At 49.5% G+C, this 20,988-nt stretch overlaps 1 protein-coding gene across 8 annotated transcripts in view; it reads right to left on the bottom strand.

Annotated features, from left to right (window-relative positions):
- Window positions 1-299: 299 nt before the first annotated feature.
- Window positions 300-20,988, bottom strand: part of Tmem131l (transmembrane 131 like) — a 137,839-nt gene continuing 117,150 nt past the window's right edge. For 3 of the 8 annotated variants that reach the window (XM_040752586.1, XM_040752584.1, XM_040752585.1), the window contains exons 27-35: window positions 19,975-20,099; window positions 17,125-17,282; window positions 16,139-16,321; window positions 11,931-12,009; window positions 10,625-10,743; window positions 3,561-3,681; window positions 2,446-2,534; window positions 1,219-1,358; window positions 300-709 (exon numbers count right to left, since the gene is read on the bottom strand). In XM_040752586.1, the coding sequence (XP_040608520.1) occupies window positions 437-709; window positions 1,219-1,358; window positions 2,446-2,534; window positions 3,561-3,681; window positions 10,625-10,743; window positions 11,931-12,009; window positions 16,139-16,321; window positions 17,125-17,282; window positions 19,975-20,099 (1,287 nt within the window). In that variant the 3' untranslated portion in view covers window positions 300-436. Of the gene's footprint in view, window positions 710-1,218; window positions 1,359-2,445; window positions 2,535-3,560; window positions 3,682-10,624; window positions 10,744-11,930; window positions 12,010-16,138; window positions 16,322-17,124; window positions 17,283-19,974; window positions 20,100-20,988 lie in introns of those variants that run through there. The other 5 variants (XM_040752588.1, XM_040752591.1, XM_040752587.1 and 2 more) reach the window with 4 other exon arrangements.

The following is a 20,988-nucleotide window of genomic DNA, read 5'->3' as shown; positions in this document are numbered from 1 at the left end:
AGGGCCTCCATCAGGGAAGTGGCTTCCCTACATGTAGGCAGGCGTTTCTCTCCAGCCTTTCTCTCACTGGCTTCAGTCAGGCACAGCCTACAAGGTCCTCTTCAAAAGCACTGACTTCCAGAGACGGCTGGGCTAAGTCGGATTCCCCGCAGCATTCCCAGGGGTTGGATGCTTGCACAGAAGCTGCAGCCGCTCCCTTCCAGAATGGTGGAAGTTACGGTTCTGGGATGCCAAGTCGCCGGCGCTCATTTATGAAGGGTTCAAAAAACAAGCACCCAGATTTAAAAAAAACAAAAACAAACAAATAAACAAAACATTTATTTTTATATAAAAGTGCCAAAATATCCACCAATGTTGTACTCTATCTCAACAACCAGTTTACGCTAGGAGTCAAAACACAAGGCCCTTTATTCACATTGTTCCAGACTCAGATCCCTCACGCGTTCCCGCAGTAGCTGGAGTCCCTGGACAGGGGGAAGTTTGCATTGCGGTTTGCTGTGCTAGTCCATATGTCCAGGTTCATGTAGGCACGGAACGGGTTAAACCCTGGGGAGTACTCCTTGCACATGACCTGGTTTTCCATGTGGCTCGAATGTTCCGTGGCGGGACTCACCGGGCAGCAATTTTCATACACGTCGCTTTGTGGGGCCCAGATAGAACCAAAAAGTCCAGACATGGGAGACAAACTTCGGGTGCTGGTGAGGTAGGACTGCCGTGGGAATGAGGAAGGAAAGGAGAGCGGTTTAAAATCAACACAGGGCTCCCGAGACGCAGTACTGCGGCTGCTCAGACACCCGGGGATACTGTCAGTTACCTGGAGCCAGCTGTTCAACTGGCCGAACATTCTGGGATGTTTTAGGAGGTTATGAAACCTTCATACAATTGTGTAAGTCTACCTGCAATCCAGAGGACTCAGCCAGACGTCCTTCACGTGAAAACGCGTGTGGCGTGGGCGTGGGAGGGAGCAGCGCTGGGCACTCCTGACTGACCTATGGGCCTTCCCTTCTGGTTCACCTCCGCCCAGCTGCAAGGAGCCAGCTACGACTGCCTGCCCTGTCTGCAGGTCCCCCCACCTGTGCACACCTCACATCCTTCATGACGCTGCCGCTGCGCTTGTGTGTGACAGCCCACCAGCGAGCTCTGCCTGACGGGAACTCACCGCCCAAGCGGGCCGGGAACAAGAGTAAGGAATCTCTGAAGGCGAGGGAAAGAACTCACCGGAGAGTTGACGAAACTGGCATGCTCCCAGGCAGCGGGGGTGCTGGCTGGAGTGTTCCAGGTAGAGTGAGCGCTGTGGCCAATGAAGTCGGTCTGAACTTTCGAGGGGCAGGGGAAGCCGTTGGCGTAGTTCATGTTTTCTGTGAGGAATGGGGAGAGGACCGTGACATGAAGTGCGGAATGCTCTCTCCCTCTGGGATGTTCTGTACTGCGCAGTGAGAGGAAGCCCTAGCACGAGCCTCACATGCTTCCCTGCCAGTCTCCAGGCTAAGACACACCGCCTGGCAGGGCTAATGTGTCTGAACTTGTTCATTTCACAAGGATATTTCTAATGCACAAAATTACCTAGAGCATTGCTATACAAGTGAACAGTCCAAAATTCCTACCCACCCACAACGCTCCCAACACACTAAGTACTGGTGATGGAACCCAGGGTCTCATGCAAGAAAGAGACTCTTAGCTATATCACCTAGCTATGTTCCTTTCCACTTTGTTAATTACCTGCCCCTCCAACCTCAGCGACCTGCATATGCACTACATGGCCTGATAAAGTCACTGTAAGCCAAGTACTTCCAGATATCACTAAGAAAATAAGAGACTTAAAAATCTCACAATCCTAGGGAGAAAGTTACCAAAGCGCCCTCTTGTGGTCCGTTTGTAGCAATGCATGTGTCAGAATCGGTAACACTGGCACAGGACTTCCTTAGTCCTTGCTGGGCAAGGTAGAGCCTGCATGAGGAATCCTGACCCAACCGTGTTCTGCAGTTTCCAGGTGGTCACGGAAACTTCCTGACTCTCAAGTTACTGACTATGGCATATGATTTGATGCTTAGCATCTGTTAGCATCCACTATTCCTGCTCTAGGCTCCTTTCCATCCACAATTGTGCTGGGTTTCCCACACCCCTGGGGCAGTCAGGGCATTATGAAGAGTTAGTGCCCCAGCTGCCAATTGATAAGCCACCCTGCTAGGGCTACAGAGATAGAAATGACTCAGTTCTACCGAATTGGCAGGGCTAACTGGGGTAAGGCCACACACGGAAGCCCCCAGATACCCGACTGAGGGCTGCTGAGGGGTCATTGAGGATGGCCTCTTTTGGAGTGCCCACTGGGCCCCAGCCCCCGGAGGATCGCCCTGTCTGTGCCGTGCGCTGCCACAGTGAGAGCACACAGCCCTTGCTTTGACCTGAGAAGGAAAGGGGGCCGCCGGCAGTGGCCACGCGCTTTACCTTCCGGAAAGGCGCTGTAGTCGTTGAGCTCCAGCGGGCAGTACACACTGGGAAACTGGCCTTCACAGGACGCACTCCAGTCAATGAAACTGCACAGAAAACAACCAAAGGAACACAAGGTCACTTTCAAACACAGGGCCTGAGGAGCTTCAGTAAAGACAGACTGGACATGCTTTACCGCCCACATTCTCATCTGTAAATTCCCCCATGTGTTTTGTCAAGTCAGAGCCAAAGGCTTATTTTCTTGCCAGTGACTGTCTTCCTGACCACATGGTCAGCCAGACACAGAACCTGGCTGCAGCTGGACCACGGAATGACGAGGGGATACCTCAGTGTCTCCGTATATACCCGAAGGGCTTCGTCATGTTGGTTCTGTCAGTGACATGCCCAGCTGTCCCTCGGAACACGGGCAGCATTTGCTTGGGAAAGTCACCACTCTGGCCTGGGACTGGTACACTGAGCACTACAGACTGGATGCTCATTACAGAAATAGGGCAGGGACACTGCTGCAATGAGCTGAACCAAGTCTTCAAGTGGACCCTGTGACAAGAGATGCCAGGTCTCCTGACGGAATGACATAGCACTGTATGAGAAACTGAAGCGGCTGCTACTAGGTACCAATTTTCTGATACCAGGCTCTCTGACCGGTTTAGTTTGTAAATGTAAATGGAGGTGCCTTGGTCCTGCCTCAATGAGATGATGGGACAGACTTAGACTCCCTAGGGGAGGCCTTGCCCTCTCCAAGGAGCAGACCGGAGGTAGGGCAGGGAGGGGGATGGGGGAGCAGGAGGAGAGGAGGGAGGGGGAACTGGGATTGGATGTAAAAAAGAAATTAACAAGAAGACAGAGAGAGACGAATGGGCCCTGGGAAAATGAAGATCTGCGAGGGAGTAGGAAATACGAGCACTTTCCAGTGTGTCTGATGGGGCTGCCAGCTTTACGGCTTTGACTTATGTTTCTCACGGTGGCTGCGCTGTCTACGGCACACGTACGTAACTCCAGAAGGCAGAGAGCACACAGCTTCAAGGTCAGTCCTGGTGTCCGTGAGGAAGACCTAGCAGCTCCAGCTGTGGGGACCAGGCCAAGCAGGGCTGTGTCAGAGCAGTGGGGCCTACCTGTCAGGGATGGAGGCAGGCTCCTGTGACACACCCGGCGCACCGTTCTCCGCTGGGCAGCTGAAGCTGCTGGGCAGACACGCGGGCTGGGAAGGCCACAGGCCTCCAGGTGGATACAAACCTGAGGAGAGCGAGCAGGAATGCTCAGGTGAGCGGAGCACAACAGGCAGAGCCACGAGGCAATTTCCCGTCGAGTGGGCCAGGCCTCGCTGAGCAAGCATCCTGGAAGATGTGACTGAGGATGGGGAATGAGTTGTGCGTGTCTGGGATGCTCCTGCCAGGCCGTAACAGTCTGTGAAGGCCCCAAATGTGCGACTGACTAATGCTGAAAGGCAGGGAGGGAGGGACTAGAGGCTGACTGGATGGGCATCGTGCCTCAGCAGGAAAGCCCTGGGTGGTGAGCACTGGGAGCTGGTCACAAGTTCCCACGGGCACGCCCATTTTTGCACACCTTGCCAGCAGCAGTACCAGGGCCTGTTCTGGACTATCTGTCCACAGACACTTGGGGCACAGGGCCTGCAGCAGAGCAATGTGCAGACGCGCCTGCTGCTGGGGAGAAGGCCCGGCTCCCCAAGCTCAGGGTTCCACTCCTGCATCCACCTTGCTGGTGTCTGTCTGGGGATGCTAAGGACACCACACTAAGGGAACAGATGTAGTGAAGCTCACAAGCATTCCTCTGGGGAAACCGAGGCCCCATTCTGTCACACAAGCTGTCAGTTTGGGGGACTGCGCCATCACTGCCACCACCTCTGCTCTGCATACATGTCTAGCCTTCACAGCCAGCAGGAGGACTAGAATTCTGATACAGGGCTGCCACTGCCTGCAGACAGTGGGCTCTGCCACACCTCACAGGGCATGGCCAGCGTCCCCCTGTGGCTGCACCACTAACACATGGCAGGCTCTGGAGGACAATTCTCCTACCCACTGTTAAGACTTGGCTTTCCTAAGACCAGGATCTGTTGCGTCTATCCTAACTCTGGGCAATGGAGGAGGAACTGTCAGAAAGCTGCTTTTGCCCCTGGCTGTACTGTGAGTCTTGTCTCACGGGCTTCCGGCAGTCATGTGATCCCACTGATGCTCAACACATAAATAATGGCACATGGTAAAGGGGGACAGAGAAGCAGGGTGCCTGCTAGGAAGTGACTGATAAGGCAAGCGGTGCCTGGGACTGCGGGAGCTGGGTAGTGGGGGGGAGGTGGTGAGCAAGCTGCCAGCCTCTACAGAGATTGAGAAGGGCCAGGGGAACAGAGTAACCGTGGGTCCTGTGAGCCACAGGAAAGAAACGGCCCCGGTTGACTCAGGGTTTGCGGCCTAGTTAGTAAGAGGTGAAAAGCTCTGCACTCGGTGTGCAGGAGCTGCTACAACGCCAAGAAAAGGCAGTAAAACAGAAGTCGACTGGAAGATGCAGCCAAGGTTCGGGAGAGGCCCAAGCTAAAGATGAGGATCTGAGAGGTCAGAATTTAAAACGAGACTTGAAGTTTTAAATGTGGATGAGGTAACGACAGAAGAGAGATGAGCAGACACCAAGGCTCAGACTTTGAAGCATTGGGGTCACACTGCGGTGATAAGGAACTGAATAATCAGGGAGCCACGGCTCAAACAGGTCTACACAGGAACTGCAGGCAGAAGGGGCCCAGGATGGGGCGACGTGGAAATGTGAGGGACCCGAGTCCTGCTTCAGGGGAGCGGCGGTGCCAGAGCCAGAACGCAGAGCGTGCGGATGAGAAGCACGGAGAGGACAGGGGCCACCACTAACCCAGACTCTCCAAGGAGGCTTCCAGGACAGGAGCTGAGAAACCCAACAGTGGCTGAGAAGGTGCCCAAGGGCAGCATGTGTCTGCTGCTGGAGTGTGGGGATGGGAGCAGCCACAGCACACTTGTGCGCTGACGGGAACGACTCAGGAGAGACAGAAACGGATGGTGGAGGCGCGTGGGGAATGGGAAGGAGTCTCCCTGGAGAGAAGGCAGCAACAGGGGAGAAGCAGATGTTCTTCCATGGTGGGCCAGTGTGGCTGAGGGGAATCTCTGAAGGTCTGGGGTAGATGCTGCCTTTTGTAGAAAGAAAGAAGCAAGATCAACTAGAATGAGGTAGAAAGAAGGCGGCTAGGTCAGGAGGAACAGACGCCACTGTGGGCCACAAAGAGTGAGCAGCTGGGGAACCCAGGGCTGGCCAGCAGGTGTGTGTGCTCCTCAGAACAGCTGGGGAACCCAGGGCTGGCCAGCAGGCGTGTGTGCTCCTCAGAACAGCTGGGGAACCCAGGGCTGGCCAGCAGGTGTATGTGCTCCTCAGAACAGCTGGGGAACCCAGGGCTGGCCAGCAGGCGTGGGTGCTCCTCAGAACAGCTGGGGAACCCAGGGCTGGCCAGCAGGCATGTGCTGCTCCTCAGAACAGGCGGGGAACCCAGGGCTGGCCAGCAGGCGTGTGTGCTCCTCAGAACAGTTGGGGAACCCAGGGCTGGCCAGCAGGCATGTGCTGCTCCTCAGAACAGTTGGGGAACCCAGGGCTGGCCAGCAGGCGTGTGTGCTCCTCAGAACAGTTGGGGAACCCAGGGCTGGCCAGCAGGCATGTGCTGCTCCTCAGAACAGTTGGGGCAGGCAGGAGGAGCAACACCACCATGTGCTTTGCAAAGGGAAGTCAAGGAAATTGCTTCCCGGGGACCAGGTCTCTCTGCAGGGCAGGGACAACGGTGGAGAGGTGAGGGACAGTAAAATGTGCAGGACATGAATCCTTCCAGACCCCAACCTCTGGGGTTCCCAGCTTCAGGTGAGCTGGGGGCCCCCTGGGACCACCCCCATCCCCCGCCCATCACCCATCCCCTCAATCTTCTGAATCCAGCTCTACAGAAAGTGCTGGAAGGAAAACCTAGAACCAATGAAGATAACTACACTCACAAAGACATAGGCAACAGATAATCCCACTTTACCAAACACCAAAAGAAAAAGGGAGGAGAACCTACACGCAATAACTCCACTACCAATAAATCAAGCACAAACAAGAATCATCAATCAATGGTCATTAATATCCCTCAATGTCAATGGTCTCAAATTGCCTATAAAAAGACAAACACTAGCAGAATGGATACAAAGACAGAACCCATCCTTCTGCTGCATACAAGAAACACATCTCAACTTCAATGACAGACGTTAAAAGTTGGGAAAAGATTTTCCAATCAAACAGACCCAAGAAACAAGCAGGCATAGCAATCCTAATATCTAACAAATTATATTTCAAATTAAAATAAATCAAAAGAGATGAAGAAGGACATTTCATATTCATCAAAGGAAAAGTCCATCAAGATGAAGTCTCAATTTTGAACATCTATGCCCCAAATACAAAGGCACCTACATTCGTGAAAGAAACATTACTAAAGCTCAAATTGCACATAAAATCTCACACAATAGTAGTAGGAGACTTCAACACTCCGCTCTCACTGCTAGACAGGACCTCCAGACAGAAACTTAACAAAGAAACAAAAGAACTAATAGAAGTTATGACCCAACTGGGTTTAACAGACATCTATAGAACATTCCACCCAAACACAAAAGGATATACCTACTTCTCGGCGCCACATGGAACCTTCTCTAAAATCGACCACATAATAGGAAACATAGCAAACCTCCACAGATACAAAAAAAATTGGAATAACCCCCTATATCTTATCAGACTGCCATGCATTAAATTTAAAATTCAACAATAACACAGATAGAGAACTAAATAGAGAATTCTCAATAGAGGAGTCTAAAATGGCTGAGAGACACTTAAAGTGGTCAACATCCTTAGCCATCTGGGAAATGCAAATCAAAACAACTCTGAGATACCATCTTACTCCTGTCAGAATGGCTAAAATCAAAAACACTGAAGACAATTTATGCTGGAGAGGATGTGGAGAGAGGGGAACACTCCTCCACTGCTGGTGGAAGTGCCAACTCGTACAGCCACTTTGGAAATCAGTATGGAGATTCCTCAGGAAAATGGGAATCAGTCTACCACAAGACCCAGTAATTCCAAAAGATGCACATTCATACAACAAGGGTATCTGTTCCACTATGTTCATAGCAGCATTATTTGTAATAGCCAGAACCTGGAAGCAACCTAGATGTCCCTCAACTAAAAAGTGGATAGAGAAAATATGGTACATTTACACAATGGAGTACTACTCAGCAGAAAAAAGCAACGGAATCTTGAAATCCGCAGGTAAATGGATGGCACTAGAAGAAACCATCCTGACTGAGGTAACCCAGTCACAAAAAGAGAAACATGGTATATACTCACTCATATATGGATTTTAGACATGGATCAGGATAGTGCCAGTCTGCACTTCCACTGACAGAGAGTCTGGGGAATAGGAAAGAGCCTAAGAGATACGCATGGTACCCCAGAGAAGAGGAATGAGGCAAGATCTTCTGAACAGATTGGGAACATGGCAAGGGGTGGGGGTGGGGGTTAGTGGGAGCTGGGAAGAAGAGAGAGGGAGAAGAGGAAGACAGAGTAGGTCATAGGGGAACAGGAAGGTTGAGTGGGGGGTAGAATAGGGGGCGAACAGGATGAGAAATACCATAATAGAGGGAGTCATAGGTTTGAAGAGAGATCTGGCACCAGTGAGACCTCTAGTGATCTAAAGGGATGACACCAACTGGCAAGCTAAGCAATAGTAGAGAGACCACCTTAAATGACCATTCCTGATAATGAACCTGATGTCTACCCTATATGCCATCCTAGAACCTTCATCCAGTGACTGATGGAAGCAGAGGCAAACACCCACAGTTAGACACTGAACTGAACCCATGGAACCCAGTGACAGAGAGAGAGGAGCAATGAGCAAATTGGCAAAGAATGGGCTGACAAAACCAGCAGAGACAGCTGATCTGAACAGGGGAGAGCTCTTGGACCCCAGACCGACAGCTGGGAGGCCAGCATGGGACTGATCCAGACCCCCTGAGTGTGAGAATCAGTGAGGAGGCCTGGGCAACCTATGGGGTCCTGAGCAGTGGATCAGTGTTTATCCCTGGCATACAAACAGACATCGTGTGTCCATAACACAAAGAGGGATGCTCTCTCAGCCTGGACTCTTAGGGGAATGCCTGGACACTACCCTGAGTGAAATGACAGACTCTAGATATCCCCTATGTGGAAGGAAGTGGGGATAGAGTGGGAGGCTGGGAGGGATGGGGGATGCGGGAGGAGGGGAGAGAGAAGGAACCGGGATTGACATGTGAAGCAAGCTATTTAAATTAAAGTAATAAAAAAAAGTTTAAAAAAATGGACAGGACAATTTCTAGGCCAGGAAACACTCATTTTCTTATGACTTTAGGACATAGCCAAAGAATGTAAGAGGTGATTTAAAAGAAAAAAAAAGGTAATTACAGATTCTTACTGAGTACCAAGTAAAGGCAGCTGAAGCCCACACATAAGCCCAGACTGGGACAGCAAGTTCCATGCAAACCCTGAGAGATGAAACAAAAACAGAGTAATGTACATACACCAATGGAGATACAGCTTTTGGTGGTGAGGATGGAATCCAGAGCCTTCTGCATGCCAAGCTGTGCTCTTCTACTGAGCTGTGACAGCCCTGGGTATTTGGAGTTTGTTGCTGTTTCTTCTTTCTTTCTTGTTTAGAAACAAGCTTGCTTCACATGTCAATCCCAGCTCCCTCTCCCGCTCCTCCTCCCCATCCCCCTGTTGCTGTTTCTTAATTGTTCCCTGGCATTAATTTAACCAGCTAAACCTGCCTCCAAACCCTAGTTTGGCGAAGTAGAAAAGACAGAATTTTGAATCTTCCTCTATTGTAAACATTGTATTGTATAGATTAATGACTACGCCCAACTCTTGAACAATCTGTTTCCATGAATGGTCTGACTAGTTGAGAACACACACAATGCCTCGACCTTTCCTCCTAGTTCTCCAATGGATAGAAGAGTGTTTGCCTTGCTGGATAGCACAGGCTGACCTGGAACTCTCCACCTCCATCTGAGCAGCATTCTGTTTGTCACGAAGTTCTAGGCACAGAAATGAGTATGCAGGCCAAAGCTAATGCTGCCACTAAGAGAAAACACCAGGCACGTCCTCCACGATTCCTGATGTGGAGGAAGTCCCATAATAAGACAGATCACCAGAGAAAAGACAGACAGAGAGAGAAGGCTAAGAGGAAGAGAACGGAGAGGCCGGGAACTGATGATGGAGGAGTCTGGTGGTTGGCCCCTTTGGACGCAGTGTTTGGATGACGGACTATAGGGATGGGCACCATTAGGAGGTGTGGCCTTGTTGGAGAAAATGTATCACCGTGGGGGAGGGCTTTGAGGTCTCTCATATGCTCAAGCCACTCCCAATGACACAGTTGCTTCTGCTGCCGACGGATCAAGATACAGAACTCTCAGCCCCTTCTCCAGCACCATGTGTCTGCGTGCCATCATGAAGATAATAGGTTAAACCTCTGAACTGTAAGTCAGCTCTAATTAGATGTTTTCCTTCAACAGGCACCAAGGTCAACTTGGTCAACAGAAACCCTAATAAAGCAAGGACAGAGCGACTCCTCACTGGAGACCCAGGCAGAAGCAGGGGTTTCTTCTGACCAGCAAAGCGCCCAGGCTGGAGCTGGTGTCTTACATACCTATAGTGCTCAACTCTGTGTCAATCCTGGTTCAGAGGTCAAGCTGCTCACCCAGGCTGTTGGGGCCCAGTTAATAGTGCCCCACATGGTGGCTTGGGGAGACGAGGGCCGGGTGAGGACAGGAAGCCCACTGTCCTGGCTTGCTTCCCACTTCGGTCTTGGATCTCCAGGGCCACCCATCACGTGCCTTCTGTTATTTTACTGGGGAAGTGAGCTCAGTGCAGGGAGGCTCTGGCAAGGGCTGTGCAATGTCTGTCTGTGTCTTGGTTACCAAGCGTGTTCACAATGATGCGGAATGGGTGTCTGGGGCAGTGGATGTGTCTTTCCACAGAGCAGGTGTCCTCATAATGTCAGCAAACGTGGTCGGGAAGACCCCCCCCCCCAGGTGCCTTCTCCAGCTTCCAGCCAGGAAGCCATGCACAGCATTTGGCTGATGCCTGCCATAGTGAGACTCACCTTTCTCTTCTCCAGCACCTGAGGGCGCAGCAGGGAGACTGGGACAGGAGGACTCTGTGAACTGAGACAGACTACTCACATCTCTGTGGGCAAAGGGAGGACAGGAAACCATGACTTCCCTGCACAAGGAAATCCAGATACCACATAACCAAATCGCATTTGAGTCTCACAGAAGCCCCTTCAGAGACACACAGATGTCAAGATGTACAAAGCCACGAGAGCTGAGGAATACTACGATGTCTTGTTTGAACAAACCATCTGGACTACCATGAGGGCGGCCGCAGCTTCGTCTGTACAGACAGCAGCGCCTTCACTGCTGGTTGGTTTTCTGCCTCTAACAGACAGTTCACAGGGAGCTTTCCTATGCGGCAGTCAAGTCTTTACACACTCATACGCCTGCCCTCTTGCACGGCAAAGCTCTGTCCTTCCTGCTGCTGCTGCTGCGCTCCTCTCATTGCGAAAGGTACAGCTGGCCCTCAGTCATCCCAGGTTCCACGTGGGTGGCCTGAAAATATCTGGAGGAAGCATTGCATGGCAGCTACCATGTACTGTGGAATCAGACCTGTAAAGGCCAAGTCTGTACTGAAAACACGTGTATTTTCTCTTGTCATTATTCCCTAAACAAGGTATCTGACATCAGTTTACAAGTCATTTGTATTGCATTAACCCTGCCAGTCATCCAGAGATGGCTTCAAGTATATGGGAGGATTGGCAGAGATAGTTCTATGACAATATTGTCCTGTTGCTGTTATTTTGAGACAGGGTTTCAGGACAGTCAGTCTAGTCCTTAGTACTACAAGCCCCAAGCTGCTCAAATTCATGGCGATCTTCCTGTCTCAGTCTTCTGAGTACCAGGATTACAGGCCATGCTATATGGGGGACTTGAGTATCTGTTGAGAGTGCGTATCTGTGGGATACACACTTGGTAACTATAGGAACCTACTGCCTACAGACACCAAGGGTTAGCTGTCTTTTTTTGTTTTGCTTTTTAATTGAACTCTGCAGAAACTCACACAGAGGAACTGTAAATGTATCCACCAGTTCCTTGGACATTTTCTCAATCACGGGTGCTCAGACTAAATTGAATCCCCAGTGTGTCACATTGCTGAGAAGACAACAAAGCAGAGAGTCCCCACAGAAGCCCTGATCACGATAATCATTCCTTTGAGTTGTATGGACTCTTGCTTTCCTTTCCTGGGTCTTTAGAAAGGCTTCCAGGGTTCAGCCTAGAAAGCAAAGCACTGAGAAGCACCTCACAGACAGAGAAAGCAGATCCACACCGGGGCAGCGAGGATCCTGGACTTACGTGGGGCTGCACATGTGGTGAGAGAGGTTCAAGAGGATGGAAGCTTCCGGAGAGAAATCCTGTGAGGAAACACCATCTCCTGTATTGAAGCAACACACTATCAGAGTCATCATCTCAATTCAACTGTGCATGTTCTGGGTTCAGAACAAGCAGAAAGTGTTGTGTTGGCACCTAACGAGGGACTTGCTTTTCATAATAAACCGACAGCCACACATTCACTCACTCTCTTCATTGTTCATTTTGCGTGTGTGGGCAGGTGCATGTCTACGGATATATTGAGGTCAGAGGTCAACATTGGGTGTCTTCCTCTGTCATTTCTATCTTGGTGTTTTAGACAGGGCCTGCCCTGAACACAGAACTAAACCCATGAGCTCCAAAGATCTTTCCCTGCCCTCTAAGCCATCACCGCCCCGACTTTTCTATGGGTGCTGGGGACCCAAGCTCAGGGATATCTTCCTGCCGTGCCATAAACCTCAGATACAACATCAAGAGTAAGTGTACCGTGTCACCGTCCAGTGATAGTATTTACTAACAGTTCTTTGAATGTCACCCCTTTTCCCCAAGCTAAGCTGACCTTCTATGTTTTCTCGAAGTTAGGGTTTCATCTCAAGCGCCATGTGTGTACCGCCTAACAAACTCTTGGTCCTTTGATAAACAGAGTACAAAACCACTGTGTCAAACCCAAGCTGCCTCTAGCCATAACAACCCTTCTCATCCAACAAAATGTCAAGAGCCCGCCCCTTATCTAGTCTGTTTCCATCATGCTGAAACTTTCTTCAAGGAAGGGGCCCGGTCTGTTCATGGTGGCTGAGAAAATCTTACCTTTTATACCTAACACACATCACCAAACAGACACGCGGCACTCATCTGTGGACTGACACTTTAGGAGCACTAGGGAAGCCCTGACGGGAGGATGGGAACAAGGCAGAAACAGAAAGAATGCTGAGGACCTGGGCTGTATTGCAGGGGTCTTCTCCAGGGCTGGTATCTCACAACCTTCTCTTCCTTTTGGGCATCTGAGTATGGGTGGGGCCCTGAGCACTGCACATCCAAGCCACTGAGCCCCGCCCCGGCCCGCTTCTGCACATCTAAGCCACTGAGCTACGCCCCGCCCCGCTTCTGTACATCTAAGCCACTGAGCTACACCCTGCCCCACTTCTTGCTTGAGGGTTTGCGGCAGGGTCTTGCCCCATGGTTTGAAAGTCATGATCCCTGCCAATAGCTCTCTGAGTGCCAGTGTTGGGCTTCCAGGGCTCGGTCACCACACTGTCTACCAGCTTCTGTTCTAGGCATCCCTAAGGGGAGGACAGGAGACAGTGGCAAGGGCCCTGGACTTCTGGGAAATCTTGACTCAAACTTGAACTGCTAGCCAGCACACCACACACTGCAGAGCAGTCAATGATTGCTTTGAGGCCTCACGCACACATCTAGATTGGGAGAAGGAACTTGGCTGCATTTTCTCAGGACGCATGGCCCAAGGTGAACATGTCTGCACACCCAGGACGACTCACAATGAGCTTCTCTGAGTCTCTACATGTCCCTTTGACTGTGTTGAAAACAACCCAACGGAATGAGCTGCTCACACAGGACTAGTAAAACAAGTTAGCAAAAACCAGAATGTTATTTTAAACTAGTGTTTCATTTATACAAGCTAAGAACAAACAATGTCCCATCTTTCTGATGGAATTATGAACATAAAGCAAAATGTACTAAAAGCATGCAAAACAGTTCATGAGACTGAGTCTCTTGGGAAGAGAAGAGTGGGTAGATGACAAATGGTTTTCCTCTCTTTAAAAAATGTGTGTGTGCAGACACTAAGATCTATAATTAATACATGGGACCTCCTAAAACTGAGAAGCTTCTGTAAGGCAAAGGACACAGTCAAAAAAACAAAAAGGCAGCCCACAGAATGAGAAAAGATATTTACTAATCCTACATCTGACAGAGGGCTGATCTCCAAAATCTACAAAGAACTCAAGAAGCAAGTATCCAATTAAAAGTGGGGTACTGAACTAAATACAGAATTCTCAGTAGAGGAATCTAAAATGGCTGAGAGACACTTGAGAAAATGCTCAACATCCTTAGCCTTTAGGGAAATGCAAATCAAAACAACTCTGAGATACCATCTCACTCCTGTCAGAATAGCTAAAATCAAAAACTCCAATGACAGTTTATGTTGGAGAGGTTGTGGTGAAAGGGGAACACTCCTCCACTGCTGGTGGGAGTGCCAACTTGTACAGCCACTTTGGAAATCAGTATGGAGATTCCTCAGGAAAATGGGAATCAGTCTACCACAAGACCCAGTAATTCCAAAAGATGCACATTCATACAACAAGGATGTCTGTTCCACTATATTCATAGCAGCATTATTTGTAATAGCTAGATCCTGGAAGCAACCTAGCTGCCCCTCAACTGAAGAGTAGATAGAGAAAATGGAGTATTATTCAGCGGAAAAAAACAATGGAATCTTGAAATTCGCAGGTAAAAGGATGGCACTAGAAGAAACCATCCTGAGTGAGGTAACCCAGTCACAAAAAGAGAAACATGGTATGTACTCACTCATTTTATGGATTTTAGATATGAATCAAGGGAGTGTCAGCCTACAATCCCACTGCCAAAGAGTCTGGGAAGCAAAACCTTCATCCAGTGACTGAAGGAAGCAGAGGCAGACACCCACAGTTAAACACTGAACTGAACTCCTGGAATCCAGTGTCAGAAAGAGAGAACTGATGAGCAAAGGAGTTAAGACTGGGCTGGTTTAACCCACAGAAACAGTTGACCTGAACAAGGGGGAGCTCTTGGATCCCAGATTGATGGCTATGTGGAAAGTATGTGACTGACCCAGACCCCCTGAATGTGGGTGTCAATGAGGAGGCCTAGATAATCTATGGGGCCTTGGGTAATATTTATCCCTGGCGTACAAATAGACTTTGAGTGCCCATCCCACAATGAGGGATACCCTCTCAGCCTGGACTCTTGTGGGAGGGCCTAGGCCCTGCCCTGGATGAAATGACAGACTCTGGAGATCCACCATGGAGGCCCTCACCCTCCCTGGGGATCAGAGTAGAGATTAGGTGGGGGACTGGGGTGCCTGGGGGGGAGGACAAGGGAGTAGGGGAGGGAGAGGGAGCTGGGATTGACATGTGAAACAAGTTTGTTTCTAACTTAAGTTAAAAAAAAATACTAAAACAAAAAGTGTGTGTGTGTGTGTGTGTGTGAACAAGGTACCTGCTGTCACATCTGATGACTTCGGTCTAATCCTTGGGGTCCACGTGGTAAAGGGAGAGAACCAACTTCCACAAGCTATCTTCTGACCGCTATATGCACAACATGATGTGTGTGTATGTATGCATGCAAACACCCAAGCACCCATGCATGCCTGTGCATACACACACACACACACACACACATACACAAACACACATGCACATGTGTGCATGGACACACACACACACAGACACAGACAGAGACACACACCTATAATAACAAATAAATGTAACAACAATAAAACAAAAACTCCACAAGATTAAGTGTGGAAAAAAATTGTCAATTCTGGAGCACAGGAATACAATCATGACTCAGATCTCTCCTGTCACTAAATTCTCGAGAACAAGGAGGGTAAGTGCCAATAATAGCACTGTTCTTATTAACAATAGCCAAAAGGTAAAAGCAACCAGCTACCCACTGATGAACATATCCAATAAACAAACATATTAGACTTGCATGACGGAATGTCACTAACCCTTGACAAGGAAGGGAATTGATATGTTCTGTAATATAGATGAGTCCCAGGGATGCCAAGCTGGGTAAAATAAACCATTCACCCAATGATAATCATATCTGACCCACATAAAATAAACATGCATGATCCAAAATCATTTCTGTTCCACATATAACAATCATACATGGGTCACAATCATCCATGATCTTCACACAACAACCATATACAATCTACAATCCTATACCCCACAGAGGACATCCAGGCATGTCTGCAGTCATTCAGGACTTACTTATTTGAGACTAGAAGAAGGTAAGCAGAAGTTCCTTGGAGAGGAACCAGAGTTCCTATCTGTGGATACAGAGTTTCAGTAGGGAAGGACGGAAAGTTCTGGTGGAGGATGGCTGTACAGCAACGGGCAAGCTCTGTCCTCTGTAAGGTACCCTGGGCTGTGTGCTGGCTGCAGGCAGGATGAGGGCTCTGTACTCACCGGGTGGCAGGAAGTGCTGGGCATCCACCGCTGGCTTCCTGTCGCCGTCGGAGCTGCTGCTGCTCCAGCTGCCCCAGCTGCCCCGGCTGGCCCGCACGCTGCCTGAGGAGCTGCCACAGTCAGAGCTGGAGTCCGAGCAAAACTTGTCTGCACACTTCTTCTCAGACTTCTGGTAGTAACTGTCTGGAGAGGCAGAGGAGGGGCCGGGTTGCACCAACGCAGTCCCCACTAGTGCCACTGATGGCGCGTGGAGAAGGAAAAGAGGAAGGCAGGGTAGGCTCACGCCACCACCTCGCTCAGCTAGTAAAAACACGACCTTGGGACTTGCGGAAACACAGTGTAAGTGCTCTGCCTGTGGACACACAGCAGGACCAAGCAGAACCTCCATCTAAGAGTGGCTCCGGGGCTCTGTGGAGCTCAGTGAAGAAGTGCTCGCTTAGCATGCGCGTGGGATGTGAGCCTCAAAGTGCCAAACAACGCAATTACACGCAAGTGGTTCAAGAAATAAGCAGCATTTCCATCAAGAAAATCGAGTCTGTTGTACTGAATAGACTCTTCCATTCTACACTAGCTCAGGCACTGGTGTCCCATAGCTGTCACTCCTGGGGCACTGCCCAGCAGACCCCTGGTGGACCAGCACTCTGATCCAGAAACTACAGGGCTCCATCTGCAGAAGCTACCTGTTTACAAGTGAGACACCTCACTTACCTGGCTCTGCCCTTTCAAAGAGCCCTGGCTAAGGCCTTGTGCATACTGGCCCTGTTCCTTTAGCCGCATGCACAACGACAGCTGGAAGTGGACAGACCTCAGGGGTCACAGCCGTGTCAGCTTCAGAAGAGCATGTGCTTTCTCATCTAACCCTGAAAACCTTCTGTTGGAGTTGCCAAGAGCTGTGTAAACAGACAGTTGACGTGCTATTTCTCGAAACCTCGAGGCTCTTAAAGAACGGATTGCAAGGAATCCATTCACAGGTCTGTGCTACATACCCTCCTCTCTCCGTGCAGGGGAGCTGCCCGAAATCTCCACGCCAGCTTTACACATCTCCCCAGTGCTGTCCTGTGCACACCAGCTTCTGATGTCACTGCTTGGCTCTGGCCTCTCCAAGTCACTGCACACAAGCTTCAGTTCACTCTGTTCAGAAGGCCTGGGAGAGCCATGAGAAAGACCACATCTCCATCTCATTACATAAAATACACTTTCTGCATGAGATTTGTCAGGTGAGAATTGCAATGTGGGACAAGATGAGGTTTCCTCTCCGAGTCGCATGGGAGGATGACGAGCAAGGAAGGCCCCTAAAAGACGCGGGCGGTGGAGGTGTGGCTCCATGGTAGAACTCTTCAGCACACACAAATCATAGGTTCAGTTTTTTGCACTCCTGTATCCCCAGCAGGTTGCCATTTTGAATTAGAACGGATTTAGGGATATTCAATCTATTTTCATGTCTTACAATGAGAAAAACAGATCTTACAGTGTTGCTCAAGGTTGCCTGGAAGTTCAGCAGCAGAGCCAGGGCTCCTGGCCTGTTTTCCTGGGTTTTCAGTGGGGGAACCTGCTGTTTAGTGTCTGGTGGGAGGTCAGAGAGCTCATTGAAGTCTATTCTTCCTCATTTGCAAGCATCTGCTTAGCAATTTCTGTGCTCTGCACACTGCTGCAAAAGCACAGCAGCTTCCCTAGGTCCTACCTTAAGCCACACCTCTGCTAAAGGGTCATGAACTCCTCACAGAAATAATTACAACACACTTTCCTAAGCAGAAACGTAGACATGCATGGGCTAGGAAGACTGCTCATTTGCTAAAGTGCTTGGTATGCAAGATTGGGGACCAGAGTTTGATCTCTACTAGACATGTTAAACGGCAGACACAGCAGCCTGTAAACCCAGAACTGGAGACAGTTCCAGGTCCAGTGAGAAACAACCCCACAATCTAAGCTGAAGCAATTGAGGAAGATGTCAATCATCAGCCTCTGATCTCCATCCACATCAACACAAATTCCCACCACATACCCCCATTGCATACACACCAACAGAAAATTTTAAATAAAAAAACTACAGAAACACTGGGAATAGTGAAATGATTCTCTGCATGGGCCATACAGTGCCTTTGTGAGGTGTGTGGGGTGGCAGGAAAGCAGCCTAGTATGAGAGGCGCAGAGTGGAAAGTCACCGGCTTCTGGTCGAGACAAAAAGTATGTGGACAGAAGCCAGCACCCAGAAACACAGCCCAGCAGCATCTGCCTCTGCCTCCCGTGTTCTCAATTGATGGCGGATACAGACTGCTTACAAGCTACTTGCAAATAATTTAATCATTTGCTTGGATCTCAGAAAAATTTCCTAAGATGTATATCTTTCTACTCATCCATCCATCCATCCATCTAATCTATCTTATTTTGACGTGATCCCAGAATCAACCATGTTCACGAAAATGTATATAGGAGAATATAGAAAAGCCTGATGTTTCCTCTATACAGGATACTGCACTCCAACTCTTTAATAAATATCAATAACGAATGTGGTATATAATATGTTTATTTCCACTGTGCTGACTGTTCATGTGAATTGGGTATAGAAAGACCCAGAAAGCTACCTTGGAACTGTCATCTGACTGTCTTACAGGAATACAGACTACACCTGAGCAGGTATGGCAATGCTGAACCATGGTCTCTGAGCTCAATGGCAGCCTCCTTCAGTGCTGAGCTGCCCGCTTGGGCTCTGAACTCTGTAGCAGCCTTCCTGGATGCAGAGTCCTCAGAATGCTCAAGTGTAGCACAGTGGAACCTCATTCCCACTCATATGTGCAAGAGCTGAGGACCTTGACAACAGCATGCTGAGACACCAAGTTCACACGGTGGTGATGTCTCTAGATGGCAGCATTTGAAAGAAGAAAAGCCTGCACAGGAAGAGGGGGGTCCTGGCAGGGCATGGCTTTCCTGCTATCCAGAGACTGCTGAAGACAGGTGCCAGGACCTTGGAATGGAATTTTCTATAGGAAACTGGGGCATTGCAAGGGGGCACCTTCAGACAAGGGGGGACCGTGAAACTGGAAAACCCTGCATGTAGCTAAGGAAAGAAAGAGGATATGTATGCTAGAGTCTCCAACACACTATGTGGCGTGCTGGGAGTCTAAGATGAAAAACCTGAACTCAAAAGCCACCTATGCTGGATGTAGTCAGAGCGACCGCTGATCTGGTTAAATAAACAAATCAAGCTGAGTATACTAGATTAGGGGATTATCTCTAGAACCCCTGCAACATGGAGAGAGCTTCCAGACATTGTTTCATCCCTAATCTTCCAGGTAAAGAAATGCAAGCCTGAGATGCTAGTGCCTCCAAGCAGCAGGGTTTCCAAGGCCTAGTGCCCAACTTCGAAGGTTCCATACGAACTCGAGCCTTATCAACCATGTGGCCTGACACAAACATTATCAGGACACCATCTTACCGGAGCTGAACAGTGGTCCTTTCTGCAGGGTTAAAGTGAAGCTCAGGGGAATAGTGACTATACTCATTACACGGCTGGGTGGTGGGTGTGCCCATGTACACCTGTGCCAGGGCTTTCTCCAGCCCCCCCCCACAAAAGCACAAGCAGAATGAGGCCTTGTTATGAGTGACAGCTTAGGTCTGTCCTCTACAATTTCCCACAGCTTTTAGTATTTTATAAGGGACAGATAAAAATAAAAATCTTAAGAGGTCACATTACAGCACTTTTAAGAAGTAAAATTACAAAGAAATGTGTTAATTCAGCAACTATGGTCTGAACTATGCCCACCCAACCTTACAGGAACAAAAGAGTGCAGTGAAATGAAACCCAATTAGACTGGTAAGGGGCTGTAGACATGACCTACCTGGAGGCCTGAGCAGCACCCCTTTTCTTGTTTTTCCTACATGTTCGCTTTTTATTCCAATTGAGGCTTTGTGAGCTCCCTTCTCTCTTCTCCTGGAGCTTCCTCTTCCTGTAAGAGTCTTCCTGCTGAAGAGCAAAATGCAACCATTTGTGACTTCAAGAGACTGTGTCTGAAGACAAAACTCATGACTGCCTTTGTGAATTTTGGGGACCAACTCTATCTATATCCAGAATTTCTCAGCAATGGCGAGGCATGAGGCCGCTTTTCTGTCTCTGCTGTTTTCATTTCTCTCCTTTCTCTACTTTCTCAGGCTTTGCAGAAGAAGAAGAAGAAGAAGAAGAAGAGGAGGAGGAGGAGGAGGAGGAGGAGGAGGAGGAGGAGGAGGAGGAGGAAGAGGAGGAAGAGGAGGAGGAGGAGGAGGAATTGCTGCTTCTGACACTCCCAAGGGGCTGAGAGGGGAACGATCTGCCAGTGACAGGAAGGCTGCTGTGGTAAACCTCCAGTCTCCGCCTGCTCATCGGTACCTGTAACTCTAGGAAGCAACTGCTGAAGCAAAATCCAGTAAGGCTCGAGCTGTGTGTGCATGTTCTCATTTGTTTACAGATGAACTCTGTGACCAGTCAGCCAGCCTGCTATAGGATGGTCCAAACTAGCTACAGCTTCTTGGAGAAGTAGAGTCAGAGCACAGTTCTTGTGTAAATTCGGTTACGAAGAACTTAATCCAGTGGGCGGCATACTGACAGCTACAGGTGTGTGCTGCGCACGCATATAGACTCAGCTGATGGCAATGGGAGCGGGGTCCCCTTTAAGGCAACTTCCCTTCTTCTAGGGGGTGTGCCTTCTCCCTCTTTCACTCTCTGTCCCCCCAAAACAGCTCAGGCTTAACAACACTTGTGCAGCTTGGAGGGACTTGCCTCCTCCATGGACTTCAGTCACGAGGGACTTCGCAGGGACAGAGGCATACCCCCTGGACTGGAAGTTCTTTCTATTGGTTAAGACTTGTTTCATGAAAGC

The sequence above is a fragment of the Mesocricetus auratus genome, unplaced genomic scaffold (genome assembly GCF_017639785.1).
Source record: "Mesocricetus auratus isolate SY011 unplaced genomic scaffold, BCM_Maur_2.0 Super-Scaffold_100009, whole genome shotgun sequence".
Taxonomy (NCBI): domain Eukaryota; kingdom Metazoa; phylum Chordata; class Mammalia; order Rodentia; family Cricetidae; genus Mesocricetus; species Mesocricetus auratus.
This window is presented reverse-complemented; position numbering and strand designations above follow the sequence as displayed.